This window comes from Chelonia mydas, chromosome 28, assembly GCF_015237465.2.
Source record: "Chelonia mydas isolate rCheMyd1 chromosome 28, rCheMyd1.pri.v2, whole genome shotgun sequence".
In the NCBI taxonomy this organism is placed as follows: domain Eukaryota; kingdom Metazoa; phylum Chordata; order Testudines; family Cheloniidae; genus Chelonia; species Chelonia mydas.
Genome location: NC_051268.2, coordinates 1,093,560 through 1,118,027, shown reverse-complemented (window position 1 = coordinate 1,118,027; position 24,468 = coordinate 1,093,560). Strand labels below are relative to the sequence as shown.

Sequence of the window (24,468 nt, the reverse complement as noted above, 5' to 3'; positions counted from 1 at the left end):
GAGAGTGACAGGGGGACCCCTCGCCCGGCGCTGAGACGCGGCCACCTCTGGGGCAGGGCGGAGAGTGACAGGGGGACCCCTCGCCCGGCGCCGAGATGCAGCCACCTCTGGGGCGGGGCGGCGGGTGACCCGGGGACCCCTCGCCCGGCGCTGAGACGCGGCCACCTCTGGGGCAGGGCGGAGAGTGACAGGGGGACCCCTCGCCCGGCGCCGAGATGCAGCCACCTCTGGGGTGGGGCGGAGAGTGACACGGGGACCCCTCGCCCGGCGCTGAGATGCGGCCACCTCTGGGGCGGCTGGTGACACGGGGACCCCTCGCCCGGCGCTGAGATGCGGCCACCTCTGGGGCGGCTGGTGACAGAGGGACCCCTCGCCCGGCGCTGAGATGCGGCCACCTCTGGGGCGGCTGGTGACACGGGGACCCCTCGCCCGGCGCTGAGATGCGGCCACCTCTGGGGCGGGGCGGCGGGTGACCCGGGGACCCCTCGCCCGGCGCTGAGATGCGGCCACCTCTGGGGCGGGGCGGAGAGTGACATGGGGACCCCTCGCCCGGCGCTGAGACGCGCCCACCTCTGGGGCGAGGCGGCTGGTTGCCCCCTCCATGAAGGAGATGTAGGACCCGAGGGGTTGGGGGAGGAAGGGGGGTTTGGCTAGCCTGCTCCCCCCTCCTTTGCTGGCCCTTTAAATCCCTCCCCCACCGATCCACCCCGGCCCCCCCCCCCCCCCCCCCGCCGCCTGCAGAGCCATCAATCAACTCCAGCAGGAGCCGCATGGCACCGGGTTTTGCCCAGCAGCAGCGCCGCGGGGGTCTCTCCGGGCTGCCCCCGCCACGAGAGCCGGGGGCCGGGCTGGCTGGTGCCGCGGGGCGGGCCCCCGGCAGGAGGAGAAAAACCCGGAGCCTGGGGGTGCATTTGCCCGCCCCCCCCTTTTGCAATATCCAGCTCTCCAGTCGGGGCAGCTTTGCCTGGCGTTTTGCAAAGCGAAGCTCCTGCCTTTTGCACGGGTCTGCCTTGGGGAAGGGGTGCGGGGGGGGGCGCGTTTAAAACCCAGCCCCCCCCCCCAAACTCTCTGAGCTCTTTGCTAATTGCACAGAGGGGCCCCGTGAATGTTGTTTTGCAGGATCCAGCTGCTTTTGCACGGGGGGAAATCCAGTTCCAGTTTTTTCCCCCCTCCCTCCTTTGCTTTTTCTGCAAGTCCTCAAAGAACCCCCCCCCCCATGCGTTAACATGCCCCCCCCCCACCCCGCTTCTTGCGACATCAATATCTGGCCCAGGGGGCAGCGCCAACCGCCGCCCTCCAAAAGTCGCGTTTTCTCCTTGGCTTTTCCTCGTGCCATTTGGCTTGTCGTGGCAGGGTTTTCGCCTGCCCGCCTGGGACTGGCTTTGTGACTAGAAACCCCCTCGCCTGAATTGCTCCTTGCCTCGTTTGCGTTGGCCGGACTGGAATCCCGCGGCCGGACAGCGTCCCGCGTCTGCGGAAAGGTATCCAGAGCCGGGCTTTCGGGCGGCGTCGCTTTCTGCAGCGGTGACATCCCGAGCGGGGGCCAAGGCTGCGGTCCAAACTTCTGCGGGTGAAACCGGCCTGCTGCGAAAAAGCAACGTCTCTCCTTTCGCCTTCGTTTCCAAGTCCTGCTCCCCCCCCGCCTCTCTTCGCTGGCTTCCAGGTTTGCGCCAGAAAACCGCACGGGGAAAAAAAAAAACCCTCGGCTGATTTATTTTGCTTCTCTTCATGTGACTTCTATTAAAATCAAACCCCGGAGCCGATTGCAAAAGAAGAAATTCGTGTCCTAGTGCAAACAAGGCGGCAGCGGGGGCCTACCAGGGTGCGCGGCGGCAGAGCTGGGGGGTTGGTGGGTTTTTTTTGCAGCCGTGCGAGATTGCAAAGGGCCTTTTATTTGCACGCCGCCGAGGCTTGTGCAAAAGAGCCCGTGGCGAGGCGACTTCAGCTGCAAAGTGCCCGGCCGTGAAATCACGGGGAAGCGGGTCCAGGCTGCCCGGCGCCCGGCGGGGACTTCGGACACGTGCAGGACGCGAGAGAAGCCCGCGGCGAGTTTGCGACTGTCCCTCCCTCGACGCTCCTGGGCCTCTGGCCGGCTCAATCCAGGGGGGCGAATGTGCTAAACCTCTGCCCTGCAGGGGGGTCCTAGCCCTGTTGCAAAAGCTTGTGCGGGGGCATCCTTTAAAAGACGGGGGGGGTCGCAAAACGGGAGAGGAATGAACTCCTGGGAAAGAGGCGCAGAGGGGGCGTGAAACCCGTGGCACTGTGGAAGCTCGACACCCTGAAAGAGGCGGCCGCGAAAAGGGGGCACACGCTTTGAATTGCCCCCCCTCCCCCCTGCAAAGAGGACAGCTGCAGCCACAAAACCCAGCCCCCCCCCCGAAACCTCTGCCCCCCCCGGAGCGGGCGGCCCGTGTTGACGCTGCAAACAGGGCGGGGGGGGAAATGCCTTGACTCTCCCAGGCCCCTGAGTTGGCGCGCCATGGAGGAGGCGGCCGCGGAGGGCGACCCGCCCATGGCTGACGTCCACCTGTGTGGGCACCTGCGGAAGCAGAAGTCCCAGCGGCGCCGTTTTTTTGTGCTGCGGGCACCCAGCGAGCGGGGGCCGGCCCGCCTGGAGTACTACGACAGCGAGAAGAAATTCAGGGCCGGGGGCGCCCGCCCCAAACGCAGCTTCCCCCTGGCCAGCGCCCTGAACATCAACAAGCGGGCGGACGCCCGGCACCGGCACCTCATCGTCTTGTACGGCCGGGACGGCACCTTCGGGGTGGCGGCCGAGAGCCCGGAGCAGCAGGAGGCCTGGTACCGCGCCATGATGGACCTGCGCGCCAAGGGTGAGGGCAGGCGAGGGGGCTACGGACCTGGCAAGGGGAGGCTGGTGCGTGGGGTAGCCCGGGCAGTGACACAGGGAGTGACTGAAAAATACAACTGGGCAGCCCACTGCCGGGGAGAGAACCCAGGAGTCCTGGCTCCCAGCCCCTCCTGCTCTCACCCACCAGCCCCCGCTCCCCTCCCAGAGCCGGGGAGAGAACCCAGGAGTCCTGGCTCCCAGCCCCCCTGCTCTAACCCGCCAGCCCCTGTAGAATTGCTGGTCTCTATTGCACTGGCTGCCTGCCCTGGGTGGGTTGTCTGGGCGCTGGGCCCTGGGACGAAGGGGACAGGTTGGCCCCATTCCTCGGCCGGCGCTTGGACCCAGACCAGGGCTTTTATCCGCCCCCACCCTGCCTTTTCTGGGGCTGGACTTTGCCCATATGAGATTTGGGAAATAGAACCCAAGAGTCCTAGCTCCCAGCCCCTCCCGCTCTCCTTGGCTCTGGGAGGGGAGCGGGGGCTGGTGGGTTAGATCGGGCGGGGGGGGCTGGGAGCCAGGACTCCTGGGTTCTCTCCCCGGCTCTGGGAGGGCAGAGGGGGCTGGTGGGTGAGAGCAGGGGGGGCTGGGAGCCAGGACTCCTGGGTTCTCTCCCCTGGCTCTGGGAGGGGAGTGGGGGCTGGTGGGTCAGAGCAGGGGGGGGCTGGGAGCCAGGACTCCTGGGTTCTCTCCCCGGCTCTGGGAGGGCAACGGGGGCTGGTGGGTGAGAGCAGGGGGGCTGGGAGCCAGGACTCCTGGGTTCTCTCCCTGGGCCCAGCAGGGGAATATTCCAGGAAATCTTTTGCTTAAATATTCAGTTTTGTTTCCCAGCATGGCTGTACCCCACTCCCCCGGGTCCCCATGGAAACAGTCAGTCGCCAGGGTGATGTGGGTGGTTGCCACGGCACTGGGACCTTAGGGTCTGTTTGTTCCTTGGTCCTGTTCTCCCACCTGCCCCCCCCGCCCCCCCCTGCTTCCCGTTCCCCAGGCCTGTGCCCGTATCCAGGCACTGCCACGGCTCAGTGCGGGGCCCTGTGTCACCCGCCGCCCCGCCCCAGAGGTGGCCGCATCTCGGCACCAGGCGAGGGGTCCCCATGTCACCCACCGCCCTGCCCCAGAGGTGGGCGCATCTCAGCGCCAGGCGAGGGGTCCCTGTGTCACCAGCCGCCCTGCCCCAGAGGTGGCCGCGTCTCAGTGCCGGGCGAGGGGTCCCCGGGTCACCCGCCGCCCCGGCCCAGAGGTGGCTGCATCTCAGCGCCGGGCGAGGGGTCCCCGTGTCACCCGCTGCCCCGCCCCAGAGGTGGCCGCATCTCAGCGCCAGGCGAGGGGTCCCTGTATCACCGGCCTCCCCGCCCCAGAGGTGGCCGCATCTCAGCGCCGGGCGAGGGGTCCCCGGGTCACCAGCCTCCCACCAAGCGCCCTCTCTGCCCCCTCCCCAGAGCCAGCCGCGTTCCCCTCCCGGTTTAACCCTCTCCTTCCCTTCCCGCAGGCCTGTCGCAGCCGGGGAGCGGGGCGGCCGCGCCCTTCCGGGAGGTCTGGCAGGTGACCCTGCGCCCCAAGGGGCTGGGGCACGCCAAGAATCTGGTGGGTGTCTACCGGCTGTGCCTGGCGGAGAGCACGGTGGAGCTGGTCCGGCTCAGCGCCCCGGCCCCCTGCCTGGTGCTTCAGCTGCTGAGCGTCCGGCGCTGCGGCCACTCGGAGAACTACTTCTTCCTGGAGGTGGGGCGCTCGGCCGCCACGGGCCCCGGCGAGCTGTGGATGCAGGTGGAGGACCTGGTGGTGGCCCGGCACATCCACGAGTCCATCCTGGAGGCCATGAAGCGGCTGAGTGAGGATTGCCGGGTGCGGGGCCGCGGCCAGGCCTCCGCCCCCGTCTCGGTGCCGGCTCGGCGCCTGCCCCCTGCCCAGCCACCGGGGTCCGGGCACCGCCGGCCCGACGGGGATTACACCCTGGCCTCGTCGGACGAGGGCGGCTCCTCCAGCCCCGGGGAGGGGCGCCCGGCCGGCAGCCCGGAGCCGGCAGGCTCCCCGGAGGGGCGGGCGCCCGGCTGCAAGCGGCCGTCGCTGCCCCCCTTGGCCCTGGGCAAAGGCGCCGGGCAGAGGAAGCCGGGGTGGTGCCCGGAGTCCGGCTACATGGCCATGCTGCCCGGGGCGGCCCTGCCGGGCGCGGGGCAGCCGGACTACGTGCCCATGAGCCCCGGCGGTGTCTCTCCGCCCCGGGGCGAAGCCGCCGGCTATATGCTCATGTCCCCCAGCGGGAGCTGGGCGCCCGAGTACGTCAACATGTCCCCTCTGTGGCGTTCGGCTGGCAGCACCCCCCCGCGCCGCAGCCCCCCACCCGGCGCCCCCGGGGAGGCCCCCTGCCCCTTCCGCTCTCTGCCGCGGTCCTACAAACACGGGGCCCAGCTGGCCGTGCCCGGGCGCCTCTCCTCCTCCTCCTCCTCCACCAGCAGCGAGAGCTTGGAGGAGCCGGTGCCCCCGAGCCCCGGGGAGTACGTCAGCATCGAGTACCGGCCCGGCCCGGGCCAGCCGGCCAGGGTGGATCCGGGCAGGCGGCGCTGCGGCGAGCGGGGCGCCCCTGCCTGGGAGGAGCCGGGACTCAACTACGTGGCCCTGGACCTGGCCCGGGGAGGAGGCGGCCCGGATGGGAGCCCCCGGGCGGCCGGCGGCCCCAGCCCCCAGGCCTACGCCAGCATCGACTTCCACCGCTCCCAGGACCTGCGGGGGCGCCGGGGCGGAAGGGATGGGCCAGGTACGTGGCGGGTCGGGGGGGACGCAGGTTCGGGGTGGGGGGTGGTCCTGGTTTTCCGAAGAGCTGCTTCTTGCAGGGTAGCCGGAAACCTTCGCCTTTGTTTACTAACATCCTCAAGGCGTTTGTTTTGGAAGCTACCCTACAAAAATACCCCTGCTTGTAAACAGCGCTCAAATGCCTGGCAAGAGCTGGCCGGGGGAGGTTGAGGGCTACCCTCCCGAAACTCAGAGCGGGGCTGGGACTCAGGCCGGTGGCTTCTCAACCACCCAAGGGTTTGGGGCGACCCTACAAAAACAAAGGCTTTGTAAACACAGTAGAAGTGTGTCAACGGCGGGTTTAAAAGCCCCTTGGGGGCCTGCAGCTGCCTTGTTTCTTTACCAAAAAGACCCACAATTGGGGGTTGGCTTTTGGCCCCCATCTTCCAGGGCCAACTCACCTGTTTCCGTGTGGTCGGCAAAGGCAGCGTGGGTGGGACAGAACCGCCCGGCCCTCGCTTGAAACTGCCTTCCCAGGGTGCGCGGTCCCCTTTAGAAACCGCCTTTTCTTGCTTTGGCTAAGGGTTTCCCCCCTATAGAGACAGCTGGGGGGGGGGTCCTCTATTAGAAACCATTTTTTTTAATTGGCCAGGGGCCCCCTTTAGAAACTGCTGCAGTTCCCCCCCTTAAGAACTTTTTTGGGGCCAGGGATTTTCCCTTTTAGAAACTGCCTTTTTGGGGACGAGGGAAAGATTTTTTTCCCCCTTCAGAACGCAGGTGTTTATTTTAACTGCTGACGGTGGGGTAGGGTTAGACGCGGGCTTTGTTGCCTGAGAAATAGCCACTCTGAACTCTGCCTTTTTTTCTTTGTTTTGTTCGGGTCACCCCTTAGAAACCGTCTTTCTTGGGGGTGTTGGCGTGTCACTGCCCCTCGCCGGTGGGCATGTGAATCGGTCCCCGAATAATTTGACACGTAGTCAGGCCGCCGTTGGGACTTTGCACTAGAAACAGACTCTTCTTACCGTGCGTGGAGATGTTCCCCTTTAGAAACCGCTTTTTTTCTGTGGGATCCCTTGAAACTCTCCTCCCGCACCGTCCCACGTTGTCTCTTAATTTTATGGGGGCACAGAAGCAGCCAGCTGGTTCTAGGCCTGTTTCCTTCACTCTGAATGGAGGAGAAGAAACGGAGAGAAACTGGCTGGAAAGGTTTATTTCCCCCCCCCTTTTCTTTTCTTTTCTTTTCCGGCTGTTTCGTTCCTTTCTTCCTGCCGGGCGAGGGGTCCCTGTGTCACCAGCCGCCCCGCCCCAGAGGTGGCTGCAGCCAGGGTCTTAATACAGGATTGATCCTCTCTCGACTCTCCCTTTCAGAGTGCTGATCCCTTTGCTGTCTGTGCAACCTGGTGACTTCGGGGCTCCCCTGGCTCGGGACCAGCTCCCCACCCCAGAGCTGGTCGCATCGGGACGCCTGCTGCCTGATACCTCCGCAGACGACGCGCGTCGGTTTCCTCCCGATGGACCGTGAACCCCTTTAAGTGCCTTTGTTTTTGGGGTGTGGCTCTCGGGCGGTTATGGAGAACAAGCCAAAGACAGACTCACGTTTTGGGGGGGGGCTGGTGCCTTGTGCTCCATGGGTCTTTTGTATCTGCTGGGGGGATACCCCAGCACCTGACTGTGGGCTTGAGGTTTCAAGGTCACCCCCAGTTTTGGGGGAAACCCTCTGCACCAAAGCCAATTCTTTACTTTTTTTTTGGTGGGGGGTCGTCCCAGCTTCTCACCCCTTGGGATGGAGACTTTTTGGGGGGGGGGGCGGGGGGCTGATTCCTTATTTGCAGGGATAACCCCCCATCTATGTTGGGGTCACCCCTTTGCCCCCATCAACCCTCTGGTGCCTTCCTGCCCCCCCCAGCTTGTCTGTGTTTTTTGGGGTATGCCCCAAAGGCTCCCCCCATCTGTGCACTGTGTTTTATTCCCCCCACCCCAGCATGAGGGGGAGAATTGTGCCCTCTCGCATAGCCAAAGTGCACCCCTGCAGATGGGGCGTGGGGGGGGGGGCGGTCTTAGGTTCGAATTTGGGCTTCGCTCTGTGCTTCTGATTTGCACCTGGTTGGTTTTTTGCACTAGCTTTAAAACGTTTCGTTTGAAACCACGTAATTTATAGCTCCGGCTCCGAGGCCTTAAATCCACCCGCCCTTCGTCAGGCTCCAAACGAGCCGCATGCCCGACCCCGGCTGAGCTCGCCAGGAAGGGAAGATTTTAGATTCCCCGGCGCGGGGCCGAGGGGCCGGGCCGGGCCTTCGCTCGGCGGGGTGTAGCGCTTGACTGCAGCCTCGGGAGCTCGGTTTTGGGGGTCCCTCGTTTGCGAGATGGGAGTTGGGGTGGTTTATTGGTTATAATAAAGCCTCTTTATTGCAGCTCGTGTCCGATCGGCTTTATGGTAAAATTGGGGATGGCTGGGAACGAATTTTCTGGCATCTCCTCTGCCCTCGGCCAGGGAGACCCCCCGGCGCGTTTCGGCGTGACCCAGGCTGACCGGGGGGCTCTGGCCGACGCGCCGCCCTCGTTTCTGCGGGGGGGGGGGAGATTTGCAGAATGAGTCTCAGCTGGTGGGAGCAGTTTCTTGCCCCTCCTCGGCGTGATTTACGTCCTGGCAGAGATGTTTTTGACACCAAAAATCTTTCTTGCGTGCTTTTTGATTGATCATCTGGGGCTGTTTGCATCCTTTATCCAAAAACGAATACAGGGGATTTAGCAGCACGGCTGGAACCGGGTGCCAGTTTGGCTAACCCAGTTTGAGTCCTTTCTTTTTTCGGGGGGAGATAAAATCTAACGCCAAGAGGTGTATTAGGCCGGGGGTTGCTGAGGTTTCTCACGCAGGGCTTCGGGCAAAATCGTTTTGCAGCTCGGCTTGATCCGCAGAGGAACATTTCCTCCACTGTTGCAAGGACATTTGCAGCCGAGCCCGGGACTTCAACGGGCTTCGTGTGGGGCTTTTCACGGAGAAGCGAGGGGGAGGCCCAAAGCCGGGGGAAGCGAGATCTCCGGCCGAAAACCGCCCCCGTGAACGAGGTTTGCAAAGACCTTGGAGGTTTTCCACGCCCCCGAAGGACGCCCCAGGTCCCGCCGCGGGCTCTGTGCGTTTCAAGCCCCCCCGGGCCTGGGCGGTAACGGCTGGGCGTGCGAGGGGGCCGACTCACGGCGGCAGAGCCGGGCGGTGCCTGACTCGGCTACACGGCTAGCGAGGGGCCAGGCTGCGGCGCTGAGCAAGGCCGAGGCTGCCCGGCGGGATCACGGCCGGGGGTTACTGCCGCGGGCGAACCTGCTTTCCGATCCAGCGGGGCCGGGGCAGGTGGGGGCTGCCCCATTGGGGTGGTTTCCTGGCCCCCTGGTGGTGCTGGGTGAGACCCCCAGAATCAGAGGGGAGCGTGATCGCCCCCTGCTGGGAGACACCGAGGAGGCTGGGGCTGGTTTAAGTATTGCCGTTTTAGGAGGGCCTACAGAATTAGGTGCCTTCCCCCGCACCCCGAACCGCAAGTGCCTGAGTGAAGCTGCTGCCCCCCCCCCATCTCCTGCCCACCACGGGGGGGGGGGGGGGGACAAACTCTGAACTGCCCCAAATCCCCCCCGACCCCCAGATCTTGTTTTTATTTGCTGCAATAAAAGGCTGGAAGAAAACCGGGCCCAGGCTGCTGTGTTGTTTCCGGGTCTCCGTCCCGTCCCGCCCCCCCGGCCCAGGATGGGTGTCTAACTCCCATCAGCGCCCCCCCAAGCCAGGCCAGGGGCTCCAGCCTGGGGTGTCCCCCCCACCAGCAGCTGCTGGATAAAGGCCCAACTACTGCTACACGGCATTGGGGGGGGGAGGGGGAGTCGGTCCCTGAGCCCTGGTGAGCCCCTGGCCTTGGGGGTGGGAGGCCAGGCAGCCCCAAATCCTGTGGTGTTTGGGGGAGTCAGAAACCAGGAAGGGAGGCGGAGGGGGGTACAGAGAGCCCCTGAGCTGGCAGTGGGGGTGTGTGTGTGTGTGCTCCAGTTGTAAAAAGCTGAGAGCATGCAGGGGAAACTGAGGCTGGAGAGTTGTAGGGGGTGGTCCTGCCCCGGGTGGGGGGAAGAGACTTGGGCTCTGGCCCCTAAGTGCCAGTGGGGGGCGGGTTACAGAGCAGGAGCGATGGGAGGGAGTTACCTCCTTCTGCCACAAGAGGGCGCAAGTGCCCTGGGAGCTGGGGAGAGAACCCAGGAGTCCTGGCTCCCAGCCCCCCCCCCCCCCCCAACTCCAAACCTCTGGCCCCAGTGCCAGGATGGGGGGATGGTAAAGCCGGGGCTGCCTCAACCCCCCGGGAGTTTGGGGGAGCTCAGAACCCAGCAAGGGAGGGGGAAAAGGGGGCACAGAGCCCCCCGTGGATGGGGGGTGCAGGGGGTCCCTGATCCAGACGGGGGGATGTGCAGGGTGGGGGTAGGGGAAACTGAGGCTGGCAATTTGGAGGGGAATAGCCCTGCCCTTAGGGGCAGGGGGTGCCAGAGACCAGCCTAGAGGCCAAGGGAGGTGGTTCATTTACCTCTTTATTCCACTAGAGGGCACAACCCTGGGAGCCAGGAGAGAACCCAGGAGTCCGGGCTCTCCCCTCCCCTTCCCTAACCCACTAGCCCCACACACCTCCCAGAGCAGGGGAGAGAACCCAGGAGTCCTGGCTCCCAGCCCCCCTGCTCTCACCCACCAGCCCCCCTTCCCCTCCCAGAACCAGGGAGAGAACCCAGGAGTCCTGGCTCCCAGCCCCCCCTGCTCTCACCCCCCCAGCCCCCCTTCCCCGCCCAGGGCTGGGGAGCGAACCCAGGACCCTGTGGTCCCCCTCCCAGGGAGGCAGGTTAGGGGAGGCCCAGGGCACAGCTCAGACCAGGAGCAGCCGGGACCCCCCCCCACAGGAGGGGAATCAGGGGCTGGGGGCAGGGCTGCAGCGAGGGGCTGCTGGGGACGGGGGGTGCCAGGAGCAGCCCAGGGGGCACACCCCCAACCCTCGCTTGGTCAGGGCAATGTGCCCCCCTGCCCCCGGGAAACATGGAAAGGAAGGAAAGGGGGCTGGAGTGGGGGCTTCCTCCTCTTCACCTGTGACCTCGCGCAGCCCCACACAGCCCCAGTGCCCCACGGCTGCCCCGAGACACCCCAGTCTGGCGACCCTGCCTGAGTCTGCAGGGAGCCTGAGCCCGTCGCTCCGAGAGGGGGAGCAGCTGGTGCCTGGCCCCGATTTCCTCCCTTCAGAGAAATAAAACAGCCCCCCACTTGAGATCAACCCCCCCATCCTTACCCCACATCTGCTCACAACCTCCCCCCCTCCGCACTCTAGCCCAAGGGGGCTCGCGCAGCTGCCAGGCCGTCCTGTGGGAAAGCCGCTGGAGGGGACGGGTTGAGCAACAGGAGCTGGGCTTGATCTGAGGATCCCACCGCTGACACCAAGGCGTTTTCCAAAAGGCACTGATTCCTCGCTATGGGGCAGGGGTCAGGGCCCCTCCCTGTACCGTCTGTGCTGTTGGGGTTGAGCCGGGCCCCCTACTGCCCCATATGGGGGAACTCTCAGCATTGTCCAGCCCCACAGGGCCCGGGGCGTTCTAGTCCCTGGCCCCTCGGCCGTGCCATTAGTGCCAGGGCCCCCACCCCTCAGATCTTGCTGGAGGTGCCCTCGGGGGGCGTCGGCTTCTTCAGGGGCTGGGCCACAGTCAGCAGGGCCTGGACGGTCCGGGCCAGCGGCGCCAGGCTCTCCTCGTCCAGGACGTGCTGGGGCTGGCACAGGGCTTCCTGGGAGGAGAGAGGAGACGTTAGAGCTGGAGGCGGCTGCCTGGGCCTCCACCACCGGGGGGCGCTGGTGGAAGAAACCCACCGCTCACTGAGGGAGACTCGTCGTTCTGCGAGGGGGCGGGACGGGGACTTTAGAGCAGCCGGGACGCCGGGCCAGATGGGCCCCTTGAACCGAACCATTCCAGCGAGTCCTGTGCAAGGCCGACCCACTGGGGCCGTGACCCGGGTCAGGTTCTGTGCAGCGCCCGGCCCAAGGGAGCCCCCAGTCGCCAGGGGACCCGTGAACCGCCCCCCCGCCCCCATTGCCACGGGGCCAGCGGGCACCCGCCCGGCCGCGCCAAAGCACAGACAAGCCAACGCAAACCAAGACAAAAGCCACACGGTGGGTTGGAGCGCTGCATTTCTCCACGAACGCGACAGCGCGGGGGGGCGTGACACACACGCGGCGGCCGGGACACGCCGGGAGAGGGGGGTGCACGTACAGCAGGAAATCGCCGAGAGAGAAGGACCCACACGCTATTTACACGTTTGTACACGCCGGCCCGGCGGACGGGCTCGGCTTTCCAATATATATATCAAATATAGAGCCGTATAATTTAACCGCGGTACGGCAGCCGAACCGAGCTGGCCGCAGGGCAGCCCGTGGCCACTGAGAGGCACTGGCGAGCTGGGGAAGGGGGCGAGCTCGCACCCCAAGGGGGAGCCCGGAGCAGGGCCCACACCGGGGCTCTGGGACCCACAGCAGGTCTCCGCAGGAGGAGGCGGGTTTGAAGTGGGGCAGGGCAGCGGGGATCCAAATCCACCAGGCCCCAGAGGGAGAGGACTGACCCAGCCCCCCACCCCGCCGCGGGTCTCTCTAAGGCACTAGGCGGGGCCGGGGCCCCCCTGCGGCCCCACGGCTCCTCAGAAGCCCCAGAGCTTGCAATAGGCCAGGAAAAGCAGCGACATCACGGAGACATAGAAGAGGGCGAAGCCGGCGAGGGGCCCGGGCAGGGCGGGCGCGGCGTGGGCAGCGGCAGGGCTCTCCTCCGCGGCTCCGGGGCGCAGCAGGGCCCGCAGGGTGCCCCGGAGCCGCCTGGCGTCCCCCTGGAGCACGTCGGAGGCGGAGCAGAGGGCGACCTGGGCCCGGCGAGGGAGACAAAGACAGGAGAGAGGTTAAGGGAGGTGCTGGGGGGCTGGCACTGGGGTGGGGGGCATGAGACCGGCTGGGGGCCCCCCCGCCACGCTGGGCTGGCAACCCTCCATCTGCCAGCACCCAGGGGACCCTGCTGGAGCCAGACGGGGAGGGGAGTGGGGGCTGGTGGGTCAGAGCAGGGGGGGCTGGAAGCCAGGACTCCTGGGTTCTCTCCCCAGCTCTGGGAGGGGAGTGGGGGCTGGTGGGTCAGAGCAGGGGGGGCTGGGAGCCAGGACTCCCGGGTTCTCTCCCCAGCTCTGGGAGGGGAGTGGGGGCTGGTGGGTCAGAGCCGGGGGGCTGGGAGCCAGGACTCCTGGGTTCTCTCCCCGGGGTCGGTGCTGGGTGCTGTAGGAAGGGCCCCACGCCCAGCGGGGGGGGGGCCGTGCAGGGTCTCAGCCCCAACGCTGCTGCCGTGCAAAGGGGTGACAGGAGGCGTCAGCACCGGCCCGGCGCCGGCCCAGAGGGGTGGGCGCAGCAGGGGATTCTGGGAGGTGACCCCAAGGCATGCTGGGAGAAGAGCCCAGCGCTGGTCCCTCTGGCACTGCAGCTCCTGTGGCGAGGAGCCTGTCAGCTGGAAGTCCATACCACTAGGCGTGCCTGGGGCGTGGCTTGTGTGAGAGGGGCGTGGCTTCGCACAAGAGGGGGCGTGGCTTCGCACAAGAGGGGGCGTGGCAATCACATGAGCACAGTGCACTTGCACGAGAGGCTGGGACAGAGAGGGGGGGCACGCAGGGCTCTGCACCAGGCAGTGCAATTGCACAAGAAGGGGCGGGGCCTGCACTAGCGCAGCCCATGGGGGCTCCACGTTCTGCACAGCACAGAAATCAGACCCCCCCCAGCCACTCGCTCGCAGCCCCCCGGTTACCTCCGGGACCCCCATGCGGCGACAGGCCTCCAGGAAGCTCTCCACGTTCTTCCGACATTTGATCTTGTTCAGCTTTGGCTGTGGGGAGAGCGGAGAGGGGTGAGAGGGCCGGGAGGGGGGGCCGCGGGGGACTAATGGGGGCAGGGCTGGGGGGGGCCAAGAGGGGTGGGGGGCCAGGGAAGCCCAAGCTGCTGTCCCGTCATGCGGATGCTCAGGTTTCGTTTCAAGAAGAAAGACGCAGTCCAGCCCTCGTTTGTGCAGATAGACCCAGAGCCGGGGAGAGAACCCAGGCGTCCTGGAGCCCCGGGCTCCTCTACCCCACCAGCCCCCACCCCCTCCCAGAGCCGGGGAGAGAACCCAGGCATCCTGGCTCCCAGCCCCCCGCTCCTCTACCCCACCAGCCCCCACTCCCCTCCCAGAGCCGGGGAGAGAACCCAGGCGTCCTGGCTCCCAGCCCCCCGCTCCTCTACCCCCCAGCCCCCACCCCCTCCCAGAGCCGGGGAGAGAACCCAGGCGTCCTGGCTCCCAGCCCCCCGCTCCTCTACCCCACCAGCCCCCACCCCCTCCCAGAGCCGGGGAGAGAACCCAGGCGTCCTGGCTCCCAGCCCCCCCTGCTCTGACCCCCCAGCCCCACTCCCCTCCCGGAGCCGGGCGAGAACCCAGGCGTCCGGGGCCCGGATCCCCACTCACCACGGCGGGAGACGGGACGTGGATGAAGGGCACAGAGCGCGGGCGCAGGTGGTTGGCCAGCTGGCACAGCACGGCCCCGTTGGCCAGGGCGTCACCCAGGTCCTCCGCCAGCGTCACGCTGAGCCGCGACTCGATGGCCTGCGGGGGGGAAGAGACGGCGGGTGGGCGGGGCTCACGGACCCCCCCCACGCACGCGCTCACTACAGAGAACTTACACATGAGGCAGGTGTCTAGGGGAATGTCAAATTACTTCCCTGGGCAGAGCCGGGGAGCACCCAGGCGTCCTGGCTCCCACCCCCCCCCCCGCGCTAACCCGCCAGCCCCCGCTCCCCTCCTAGAGCCGGGAGAGAACCCAGGCGTCCTGGCTCCCAGCCTTGCAGTCCCTGGTGCGGGATCTCAGCCAAGCTTTCGGGGTCTGGGGGGCGGGGAGGTGTGCCGAAGTAGGAACGTTCTTAATGCTTTCTCTGAATACTGTGTGTGTGCCTCAGTTTCCCCACATGTCACTCCTGTATCTAGGGGGTGGGATTGGTGCAGCGACCCCCGGAGGTGACGGTGACCGGCTAATGGGGCTCAGAGACCGGCCCACACTCTGTAGCCTGATGGCCAGGCCCATCCCCTGCGAGGAGCCAGCCGGAGGGGCCGGGAACAGCACCCTGGGGACCGGTTTGCCCAGGAGACAGACGAAGCCCGGGTGGTGGGGGGGAGGAGGCAGGGGCCTTTGGGGGGCGTGGGAGGGGTCCCCAGGGGCCCCGCACAGCGGGACTCGCTGCGGGGAGCTCGCATGGGGACCGGGGGGCCGAGCGCTGCCAGGGTGGAAGCGGGGGGGGGGGGGGGGTCGCAGCTGTACCTTGCGGAGCTGGGCTGTTAACTCCTTCTCGTCCATGTCGTGCGAGCCGGCCCGTAGCCGCAGGGGGTGCTGGGGGTCCGCAGTGGAGTCGTGGGGGGTGCAGGCTGCGGAGAGGACGGCAGGGCTCAGGGGGACGGAGTCGCACGGCTGGTGGGGAGCGCGCGGCCCCGGGCAGGTCTGCAGGCCATGGGCAGGATTCGAACCCCGGACCTGCAGAGCTGCCGGGCGCCACGGCAGGACCTCGGCCCGCCAGCAGAGGGGGACAGAGCCGCGTGGCGCCACCTACCGGAGCCGGGCTTGACGGCGGTCCGCGACGAGGAGCGGAAGAGGAAGCTGCTGGGCTTCTGGGCTGAGCCGGGCTCCCGTGCCAGGGGGCTGGAGACCTGCGAGGGGGGGGGACTCTGGGGGGCAGGGGGAGAGGGGAGGTGAGATCCTGCCCCACAGCACCCCCCAGTGGCACAGCTGGAACCTCAGTGCTGCAGGTCCCTTCGGCCAGGATCAGCTACCCCAGGGGGACCCGTGTCCCATGCCAGAGCCGGGAGAGAACCCAGGAGTCCTGGCTCCCAGCCCCTGCCCCGCTTTAACCCACCAGCCCCCACTCCCCTCCCGGAGCTGGGGAGAGAACCCAGGAGTCCTGGCTCCCAGCCCCCATGCTCTAACCACCAGCCCCCACTCCCCTCCCCGTGGACACTCCCTGGCCATGTGTGTCCTGCTGCTCCCCTGCACCCCGAGTGTTACCCCCGCCCCCCCCGCACTCACCCTGCTGCCGGGGCGTCTGCCCAGGGGACGTCGGGCTGGGGACGCCGGACGGCTGCTCTATGACCTGAGACAGACGGAGGGGGGAGAGAGTCGGCCTGAGTCCCATGGGGTCCATTTCCCCCCCCAAACCCCTTCTGACCCCAGTTCCTCCCCGCTCACCTGGGCCCTCGGCTTCCTCTGGGGCAGGCTGCTGCTCTCTTTGGACGCCACCCTCAGCAGGCTGTAAGAGACAGAGAGGGTCAGGGGGGCGGAGGCCGAGACGCCCCCATCCGGCCCCGGCGGGGGGCCTGCCCCCCCCACGTACCTGTCCCGCTTCTCCAGCGCCTGGCTCCGCAACACCTGCTGCTGCCGCTCCCTCTCCTGCCAGATCTGCAGCGTCTCGGGACGCCTCCGCTCCTCGCTGGGGGGCTCTTCCCGGGGAGGGCTGGGCCTGGGGGGAGAGATTGGGGGCATTGGTGGGGGAAGGAGAACCCAGGCCAGCACTCCGCAGCTTAGTTTCCCCTCCGGGGGGGATGTGGGGAGGTGTCAGGTGAGAGGATAACAACCTACTACAGCTGAATGACGACTAAGACCCCTCGCCCGGTGCCGAGATGTGCCCACCTGTGGGGCAGGGTGGCTGGTGACACAGGGACCCCTCGCCTGGCGCTGAGGTGCAGCCATCTCCGGGGCAGGGCAGCTGGTGACACGGGGACCCCTCGCCCGGCGCTGAGATGCGCCCACATCTGGGGCAGGGCGGATTGTTACACAGGGACCCCTTGCCCGGCGCTGAGATGCGGCCACCTCTGAGGCAGGGCAGCTGGTGACACGGGGACCCCTCGCCAAGATGGAGCCATCTCTGGGGTGGGGCGGCTGGTGTGACGAAGTGGGACTGTTCTTAATGTTTCCTCTGAATAGTGTGGGGGTGCCTCAGTTTCCCCTATGAAGTTCTTAAGTCTCTAGGGGGTGGGAGAAGGGTGTATGATCGTTGCAGAGCCCTAGAGGGCAGGTGTGGGCAGGGGTCTGGACACAGAGAATGGCCGACCCCCTGTTTCCTGGCCACTGATGGCCTGGCCCTTCCCCCCTGCAAGGTGAGAGCTAAAGGGTTGGAGAACAAAGGAATCAGGTGACCTCCTGGCCCGGGACAGGGACAAAGCCCAGAGCAGGGGGGGCTGGAGGGAGTTTCAGTTTGGGGGCTGGCTGGGGACATGGAGTGAAGGGCAGACGGGGTTGTCTGGCTCCCTGCCCCCAAAATGGATCCAGCTGAGGGGTCCGGTTCTCTGCACCTACAAGCTCTGTGTTAGACCATGTTCCTGTCGTCTAATAAACCTTCTGTGTTACTGGCTGGCTGAGAGTCCCGTCTGACTGCGGAGTTGGGGGGCAGGACCCTCTGGCCCCCACAGGACCCCGCCTGGGCGGACTCGCTGTGGGAAGCGCACGGAGGGGCAGAGGAGGCTGGAGGCTCCGAGGTCAGACCTAGGAAGGTGGAAGCCGGGTGAGCTGTGTGTCCTGCAGACAGGCTGCTCACAGGAAGGCGACTGCCCCAGAGTCCTGCCTGGCTTTGTGGGGAGCAGCTCCAGAGCATCGCCCGGGGACGCCGTGACAGCTGGCAACACAGGGACCCCTCGGCCGGCGCAGGGATGCGGCCACCTCTGGGGCGGGGCGGCTGGTGACACGGGGACCCCTCACCTGTCACGGAACAGGCGCTAACCAGCTGCTGCTCACCTGCTGTTCGGCACCTTCTCCCCGACATCGGCTCTCTGGGGAAGGCTCCTCTCTGCTTTCCGCTTCTCCTGGGACAGAAGGCAAGAGGGAAAGGATTAGGGAGAGAATTAGGAATGCAGGAGTCCTGGCTCCCAGCCCCCACTGCTCTAACCCCTCCAGCCCCAATTCCTTTGCTGGGATCCCATTTGGGCAGGGCGCTGGGCCCGCAGGTACGGCTCTGCCCCACAGCTGTGCCCCCAACTGGCAGGAGCAGGGGCCTGAGCCGGAACTATCCCTCAGAACTACATCTCCCAGGATGCACCATGGCAAGGGACTCCCAGGATGAAAGAGACTCAATCTGAGGCCAGACCAGGGTGCACCATGGGAGATGAGTCCATCTAGGGATCCCAGCCACAGAGGAAATGGAGGCTTGAGGCACCTAAATTACACCTCCCATGATGCAACTGCCTCCCTCACCCTGAGGCCAGACCATGGGGCACCATGGGAGACGTAGTCCGACTAGGGAGCCCGGCCCAACGGGGAGAATGGGAGGCGTGAGGCGAGTGAACCACAACTCCCACGAGGCAGGGCGGCAGCGGCGCCCGAGAGACGGATTTCAGGGTTCGAATATTTGCCAGAAAACCTAAATTCTCTTGGGTCTGGGGGCAGAGCCATGACCCCATTTTGGGCCCAGTGTGATACCTCTCTCTGTCCCGGGCCAGTTCCTCCCCTCACCACCTAGGGGGCAGCACCCCCTGCTGGAAGAGAGGACATCCAACAGGCCCAGAGCAGAGCACTGCATCCTGGGAGTTGTAGTCTCCCCGACCCGCACACTGAGGGTGCGCCCACAATCCCCCTCACCTCCGCCGGGGCCGCGCCCGGCGAGCTGCTCTCCGGCTTGCCCGCCTCCTCCTCCTCCACGCTGCTGTCGATGAAATCGATCTGCTCCAGCTCTCCGTTGGCTGTGGGGAGGAAAGGGTCAGCGGGGCGGCTCCGCTCCCAGGTGCCCAGCGAAGCCCCGGCAGATGGGGGCTGCCTGGCACACGTACATGTGGGGACCCCTCACGGCCGGGCCAGACAAACGCGGGGGCTCACGGGTCACCTTTGTCTGCGGCAGGCACCACCCCATGGGTAACCCTGGGACCCCGGGAGCTGGGGTCGCGCAGGATCTGGGGCGAGGGAATCCCACCTGGGGGGACCAGACCCCGCTCACCTGCCCTGTCCCGCTTCTCCTTCAGCTGGCGGGGATCACGCACCAGCTCTGCGATGCGGAACGACAGGTCGGAGAACTCGTCTGTGGACTGAGAGAGCAGAGGGGGCGGGTGACTCTCGGGCAGGGCTCGGGGGGCACAGAGGGGATCAGACGCCGGGACTGCCCGGCGCAGGTGAATCGGACCGACCCACACAACTGACTAATCCATGCCCGGCACAGGTGAAACTGACCCAGAGCAGCACCTAACCAAGCCAGCCCCCCATGTCTCCCGTCTGCCACCCAGCTCCTCTTCGCAGTCCGCTGGCTCCCAAGCAGCACTGGCCTTGCCTTGGAACGTAGGCCCCTGACCCACTGCCCATCGCCGGGGGCTAGGAAGGGGGGCCATCGCTGCCCTATGTGCTCCAGATGGCACCAGCACCCAGGAGAGCAGCGCTTGGCTGGGGGCTGCGCGGTCCGTACCTCGTTCCCAGACCACCGCTTGCTGCCGCTGTCGACACTGTTGAAGCCGGAGTCCAGGCCGCCGTACTGCCGGCCGGGGTAGAGCTCGTCAGAGAGGCTGAGGGGCAGAGAGAGGGACGGGCGGGGGAGGAGGGAGAGGGGCTTTGAGATCCTCTGGCGACAGGTGCCGGAGAAGGCGCTTCACAAACCAGACCAGAGCCTGGGATCAGAGGGGCAGGGGAGTGACGGAACTTGGCACTTCCTCCCCAAGCTCTCAAGAAAGAGGCAGATCCAGAAATAGAACCCAGGAGTCCTGGCTCCCAGCCCCCCAGTCCTCACTCCCCTCCCAGAGCCGGGGAGAGAACCCAGGAGTCCTGGCTCCCAGGGGTTGGGGAGCCCGGTGGGTTTGTATCTGCTGGAGGGGCAAGCGGTGGGAACAGGATGAGCGTCGGAATCCACAACGCCCAGCAGCACTGGGCTGCCACGCGGGGGCCGGACAAACCGGGTCGATCCCAGGTCCCCCCCACCCCGGTGAAGCTCTCTTACCAGGTGCCGAAGCCGGTGGGCCGGCTGGCCTGGGCGAAGTCGGACAGGTCAGGCACCGCTTTGCTGCAGGCTTCCAGGTTGAGGTATTTGAAGATGTGGATTTTGCCTTTCAGGCAGATCTGGGGCGAGAGACGGGGGGCTCCTTAGGGCTGGGCTGAGGGAGCCCCCACCCCCTTAGAATATCAGGGTTGGAAGGGACCCCAGAAGGTCATCTAGTCCAACCCCCTGCTCGAAGCAGGACCAATTCTCAGTTAAATCATTACAGACCCCTTACAGAGTCACAGGCCAGAAGGACCCATGGGATCTGACTCTGGCTTTCACCAGCAGCCCACCCCCAGACAGGCTCCAGGCTGCATCGGGAGAGAGGGAGGCTCCCCTGGGGAGGCGGGTCCCATGTCAGTCACCCGCACTGCGGAAAAATCGGTGCCTCGTTGCCCAGTGGGACGGGTCTGGCTTTACTGCCCTGCCCGCCCCCCCAGCCCTCCTTCCCCGGGTCAGTTTCCTTCCATCCCAATGCCCCCCGGGCCCCGCCCTGGCTCACCTGCGCAGGCGGCGACTGGAGGGGGTTATTGTCCAGCAGGATGGTCTGCAGGTGCCGGAGGTGCCGGTAGCAGACGGGGATTCGGGCGATCCGGTTGCAGGAGAAGTCCAGGCGGACCAGGGGCAGCTCCGACAGCTCTAGGAGTGGCAGAGGGGCCTGGTGAGCATGGCAGGGGCCATTGGAAACGCCCCAGCTGCGCCACGGCTGGGATCTGTGGGGAGTCCCAGCTCCGCCCCGCACCCCCTGGTGCTGGGGCATGGGGGCCACGGTGAGCTCAAGGGGATGGGGGGCTAGAATCAAGACCCGGACCCATCTCCCAGGGTGCTTGAACAAGGAGAAAGGGCCCGAAAGGTATTTGCGCTCTGGCCCTTTAACTACCAGCTCACTGGGCTCGCAGGATTGGTGGTTTCCGTTCCCACCCTGTGCTTGATTGGCTGGAAGGGGTCCTGCCCCGGGATTTAAAGAGACAGAGAGGGGCACGGACCTTCAGGCAGGGCAGTTAGCTGGTTCCTCCGGACGTTCAGGTCTCGCAGGGTCTCCAGCTGGCCCATGCTGGCTGGCAGGGACTGGAGTTCATTGCAGCTCACGTCCTGGGGGGAGAGGTTGGTTTAGCAGGGCCTGGCAGGGGGCGGGGGGCAGGAACACCAGCCCCCAATGGGAGGGGTTCGTATCTTGCTGTCAGGGCCTCAGAGGGAGCGGGGGGTTCGGGGCTGGCCGGGGAGTGAAGATCACACAGCGGGGGCGCATGGAGGCACGAGGGAATGACGCCGCCCTGGGGCCAGCCCTGCCTGCCAGGGGAGAGTGCCCCGGCTGAGCCCCCTACCCCGCTCCCTGCATGTTGGGTTTTCCCTGGCGGCCTCCCAGCCCCGGCCAGAGCCTGCGAGGCGGGAGGGACCTGGCAGAGCCGTGAGCCCTGCGGGGTCCCCGTTTTGCAGGCCAGGCCCCAGCGTGCCCACCGGCCCCACTCACCAGCTGGCGCAGGTTGCTCAGCGAGCCCGTCTCGTCGGGCAGCGAGGCCAGCTTGTTGTTGCTGGCGACGAGGACTTTGAGGGGCAGGCGACAGAGGCAGGGCGGGAGGGAGGTGAGCTGGTTCCGGCTGCGGGGGGAGAAGGAGCCGTTAGAACCCGGGAGGAGGGAGTCAGGCCCCAACACAGGGATCTGGGCAGCGTCAGCCCCCTTTGAGGGGCACACTGAGTCACTCATAACTGTGGGCCTGGGGCCCCGGAGCTAAGAGGGCCCAGGAACCCGGGAACCAAGCCAGGTGTGCCAGCCACGAAGATCCCCCAAGCTGGGGCCAGTGGGTGCCAACGGGGCTGGACCCCCGGATTTTGCAGGAGCTCTGGATCCCTCCCGCCGGCCCGGCCGTTACCTGAGGTTCAGGTAGGTGAGGGACTGCAGGTTGGCGATGGCCGGCGGGATGGTCCGCAGGCAGTTATGGTACAAGCTCAGGCCCTCCAAGGAGACCAGGTGGCAGGCGTCCTCGGGCACTTCAGCAAAGCGGTTCCGGGAGAGATCTGGGCGCGGGACAAGAGGGGAGGCCGTTAGACGCCCCCACCGCCTGCTCCGAGCTCCTGAGCGCCCAGGTGTCCTGCTACAGGCCACTCGCCCGCCCAGGCCCCCCAGGAGGGGTCTGTCAACCCCCCCTCCCCCCCGGCACGCACACACCAAGGGCAGGTTTTCCTTAGCAGAGGCAGGGCGGGCGACCCAGTCTGCAGGGGCCTCGTTAGCTGGGGAGCAGCTAGAGAGCGTGGCTGGCCAGGCGGGGCTGCAGAACAGCTGGGGTGGGGGTGGGGGGACCCTCCTGAACCCAGTGTCCAGCTGGCGTTCCCGACTGTCTGCGGCTCACACAGAGAATGTCTTTGGGGCTGCAGACTGGAGCAAGGGATATCCACGCAATTGCTGAGGGAGGGGGGCTGGAAAAGGGACCTTTCTCAGTTTTAGAGGGGAACCTGAGGCAGGGTGGCCAAGCCAGGAAGATGTGTCCTGTCTCCCAACCCCTGCTCTAACCACCAGACCCCCCTACCCTCCCAGAGAACCCAGGCGTCCTGTCGCCCTGCCCCTGCTCTAACCACCAGGGAACCCGGTGTGAGGCAGTGCACCACCAGCAGAAGGGAGGTGGGGGGACACGTGCCATGTAATTCCTGTAAATCTACCTCGCATAGGCCAATTTACATCTGCAGGGAGATGCAGCCTTAGTCCCTCCACCTCGGACAAGGGGGATCAGGGCCCAGCCCGAGCCGAGAGGGGCTGGGGGCTGGGGGGAAAACGCCACGCATGGCCGTGAGCGCGGCAGTATTGGGTGGGAGCCCTTTAAACAGCTGGACCTGTGTTTGCTCGACGCAGGTCCCAGAGAGATTTCGCCTCCCAGCCCAAGAGCAGGGTCACGGTTAAATCCCCCCCTGCGGAGAATTCAGATCCAACCCATCCCGAAGAGAAGTGAGGAAGGGGAGAGATTTGTGTAAACGTTACATAGTTTCACTTTTCCTCATCACACTGATCAGCACTGGATGCCTTTGGGGTAGGTCTGCAAGTCTCTTGCTGTAAACAAGACCCATGCGTCCTGGCTCCCGGGAGCAGAGAGGCCATGGCCCAGCCAGGAACGAACCCAGGAGTCCTGGCTCCCGGGAGCAGAGAGGCCACAGCCCAGCCGGGAACGAACCCAGGAATCTGGGTTAGAGCCAGAACTGGAATCCCGCTGTTCCCGCTGGTGTAATAATAGGAGGGGGCAAATTGTGATTTCCCCAAGAGCTAAACTGAGGCGAGAGAGTTTTCCCACCACAAATGGGTTTGTCTGAGCTTCTCTTTCCTCTCCGTATTTGTCCTCCCGGCTCCGCACTGGGGGCAGGACACTGGCTCCAGCCCGGGCAGAGACTCACCCCTCTGGGTTTTGTTGTTCTGGGAAGTCCTGGACGCACAGAGGAGCTAGCCGGCCGTGCCGCGTGTGGGTTTTCAAACAGCAGCAAGAACCCTGCCATAGACATAACTGGAACGGGCCGTCTCAGAGCTCTGAACACGAGGCTTAAGCGGTTTAAAAAAAATTCCTGGCTTCTACAACAATTTGCTTTTTACAGGCATTAAAAATTGGGCACCTTTTAAGGCCAAATTGTGCAATTTGCTGTGGCACTTGTCGCGAAGAGAATTTCAGCCATTGAGGCAAGTTTGTCTGTTTCTTTTGAATACAGGTTTGAATACCTACATTTACGCGAGGGACACAAAGGGCTTTGATGTGTCTTGTACCAGGAGTTACAGGGTTTTTTACATGGCGGGAGCGGGTGGGGGGGAGGCGGGACGGAAGCAGGATTAGTCGTCCCAGGCAAGCAGAGAGCGAGCGGCTGGGAGTTGAGGCTGGACAAATCCAGCCTGGAAAGAAGGCCCCCCCATTTGACCAGCGAGGGGGATGAACCGTGGGGACAAGGTGGTGGAGCCTCCGTCCCCAGCCATGTTTAAATCCAAGGATTTCCCCGGGCTCTGCACTGGTGCGAGCAGGAGGTAATCGAGATGCAGGAGCTCAGATGGGAGACCTCAGGGTTGATACAAGGCCCGATCAGCACATTTCGGCACCCAAATACCTTTGGAAGTCTGGCCTGACGCCACCACGCAAGTCCCTTGGAGGGACACAGGAGAGAATGACCCTTCCTGCCTCCCCCTCTCATATTCGGGACTCAAAGCTCTTCGGGGCCGGGACGGGCTCTTCTTGGGGATCTGTGCAGTGCCCAGCACAATGGGGGGCCCTGATCTCAGTCAGGGGGTCCGCGCAGAGCCTTGCGCAACAGGGGTCCTAATCCCGGCAGGGCTCCTGGGCTCTCCCCAACCCCAGGACGGAGGAGGACGACCAGCCGAGCTTGCCGGCCCGGAACGTTCCAAGGTCGCCGGGGCTGCGAGCTGCTGGCAGGAGACCAGCCCAGCGCTCACACGCCGAGAGAAGGGCTGACTCAGGAGCCGTTTCCCTGCACACACACGCAGGCTCCGGGCTGCAGCCGCCGGAGGGTAAATGTTTTGTTTGACCGCGCGACACAGAGAGGCCAGCCAAGCTGCCGAGAGGGTATTGAACTTGGCACAGAGCGCGCAAGCCTCTGGCAGGACCCGGCCAAGGAGAAGAGCTGTTCCAGCAAGACATTGACGAGGATCAGTCCTGGGCACTGGCTCTCTCTGGGCTGAAATGAACAAAGCTTTAAAAGGAGACGCTGGAAAAATCAGAGAGGGGCAAGAGAGCCACAAAATGCAGAGGAAAAGCAGGACAAGCTGGAAGGACAAAGCCAGCTGCTTTCCACGTGGGAAACAGGGCACCGATGGGAGTCTCCTTGGCCCAAACACCCTGGGGCAGAGGTGGATTGGCCATCTCTCGACGCCGTCCCACACCCGGC

The 24,468-nt window shown here is 65.6% G+C and overlaps 2 protein-coding genes across 5 annotated transcripts in view; one reads left to right on the top strand and one right to left on the bottom strand.

Moving 5' to 3' along the window:
- The first annotated feature begins 634 nt into the window (after positions 1-634).
- On the top strand, positions 635-9,159 carry LOC119565054 (insulin receptor substrate 1). Its single transcript, XM_037888887.2, has 3 exons — positions 635-2,831; positions 4,335-5,597; positions 6,941-9,159. Exons 1-3 carry the CDS (start codon positions 2,480-2,482, stop codon positions 6,946-6,948), a joined length of 1,623 nt encoding a protein of 540 aa, XP_037744815.1. The 5' UTR covers positions 635-2,479; the 3' UTR covers positions 6,949-9,159.
- Positions 9,160-10,105: 946 nt separating this feature from the next.
- The window catches only part of LRCH4 (leucine rich repeats and calponin homology domain containing 4), a 33,299-nt gene continuing 18,936 nt past the window's right edge, over positions 10,106-24,468 (bottom strand). For 2 of the 4 annotated variants that reach the window (XR_006287710.1, XR_006287709.1), the window contains exons 3-17: positions 21,074-21,200; positions 20,589-20,694; positions 20,105-20,241; positions 19,564-19,682; positions 19,039-19,135; positions 18,469-18,667; positions 18,228-18,328; positions 17,388-17,455; positions 15,991-16,116; positions 15,846-15,906; positions 15,687-15,750; positions 15,214-15,328; positions 14,928-15,031; positions 14,081-14,218; positions 13,391-13,468 (exon numbers count right to left, since the gene is read on the bottom strand). Coding sequence is in view for 1 of the 4 variants with exons in the window: in XM_043537137.1 (XP_043393072.1) it covers positions 12,255-12,470; positions 13,391-13,468; positions 14,081-14,218; positions 14,928-15,031; positions 15,214-15,326; positions 15,683-15,750; positions 15,846-16,116; positions 17,388-17,455; positions 18,228-18,328; positions 18,580-18,667; positions 19,039-19,135; positions 19,564-19,682; positions 20,105-20,241; positions 20,589-20,694; positions 21,074-21,200 (1,831 nt within the window). In the remaining 3 variants the exon portion in view is untranslated. Of the gene's footprint in view, positions 12,471-13,390; positions 13,469-14,080; positions 14,219-14,927; positions 15,032-15,213; positions 15,329-15,682; positions 15,751-15,845; positions 16,117-17,387; positions 17,456-18,227; positions 18,329-18,468; positions 18,668-19,038; positions 19,136-19,563; positions 19,683-20,104; positions 20,242-20,588; positions 20,695-21,073; positions 21,201-24,468 lie in introns of those variants that run through there. The other 2 variants (XM_043537137.1, XR_006287711.1) reach the window with 2 other exon arrangements.

Bases quoted from the DNA above. Each gene is read 5' to 3' on its own strand.
- LOC119565054 (XM_037888887.2), top strand. From the start codon at position 2,480: ATGGAGGAGGCGGCCGCGGAGGGCGACCCGCCCATGGCTGACGTCCAC. The intron at 2,832-4,334 runs GTGAGGGCAGGC...CCCTTCCCGCAG, and splicing joins GATGGACCTGCGCGCCAAGG to GCCTGTCGCAGCCGGGGAGC.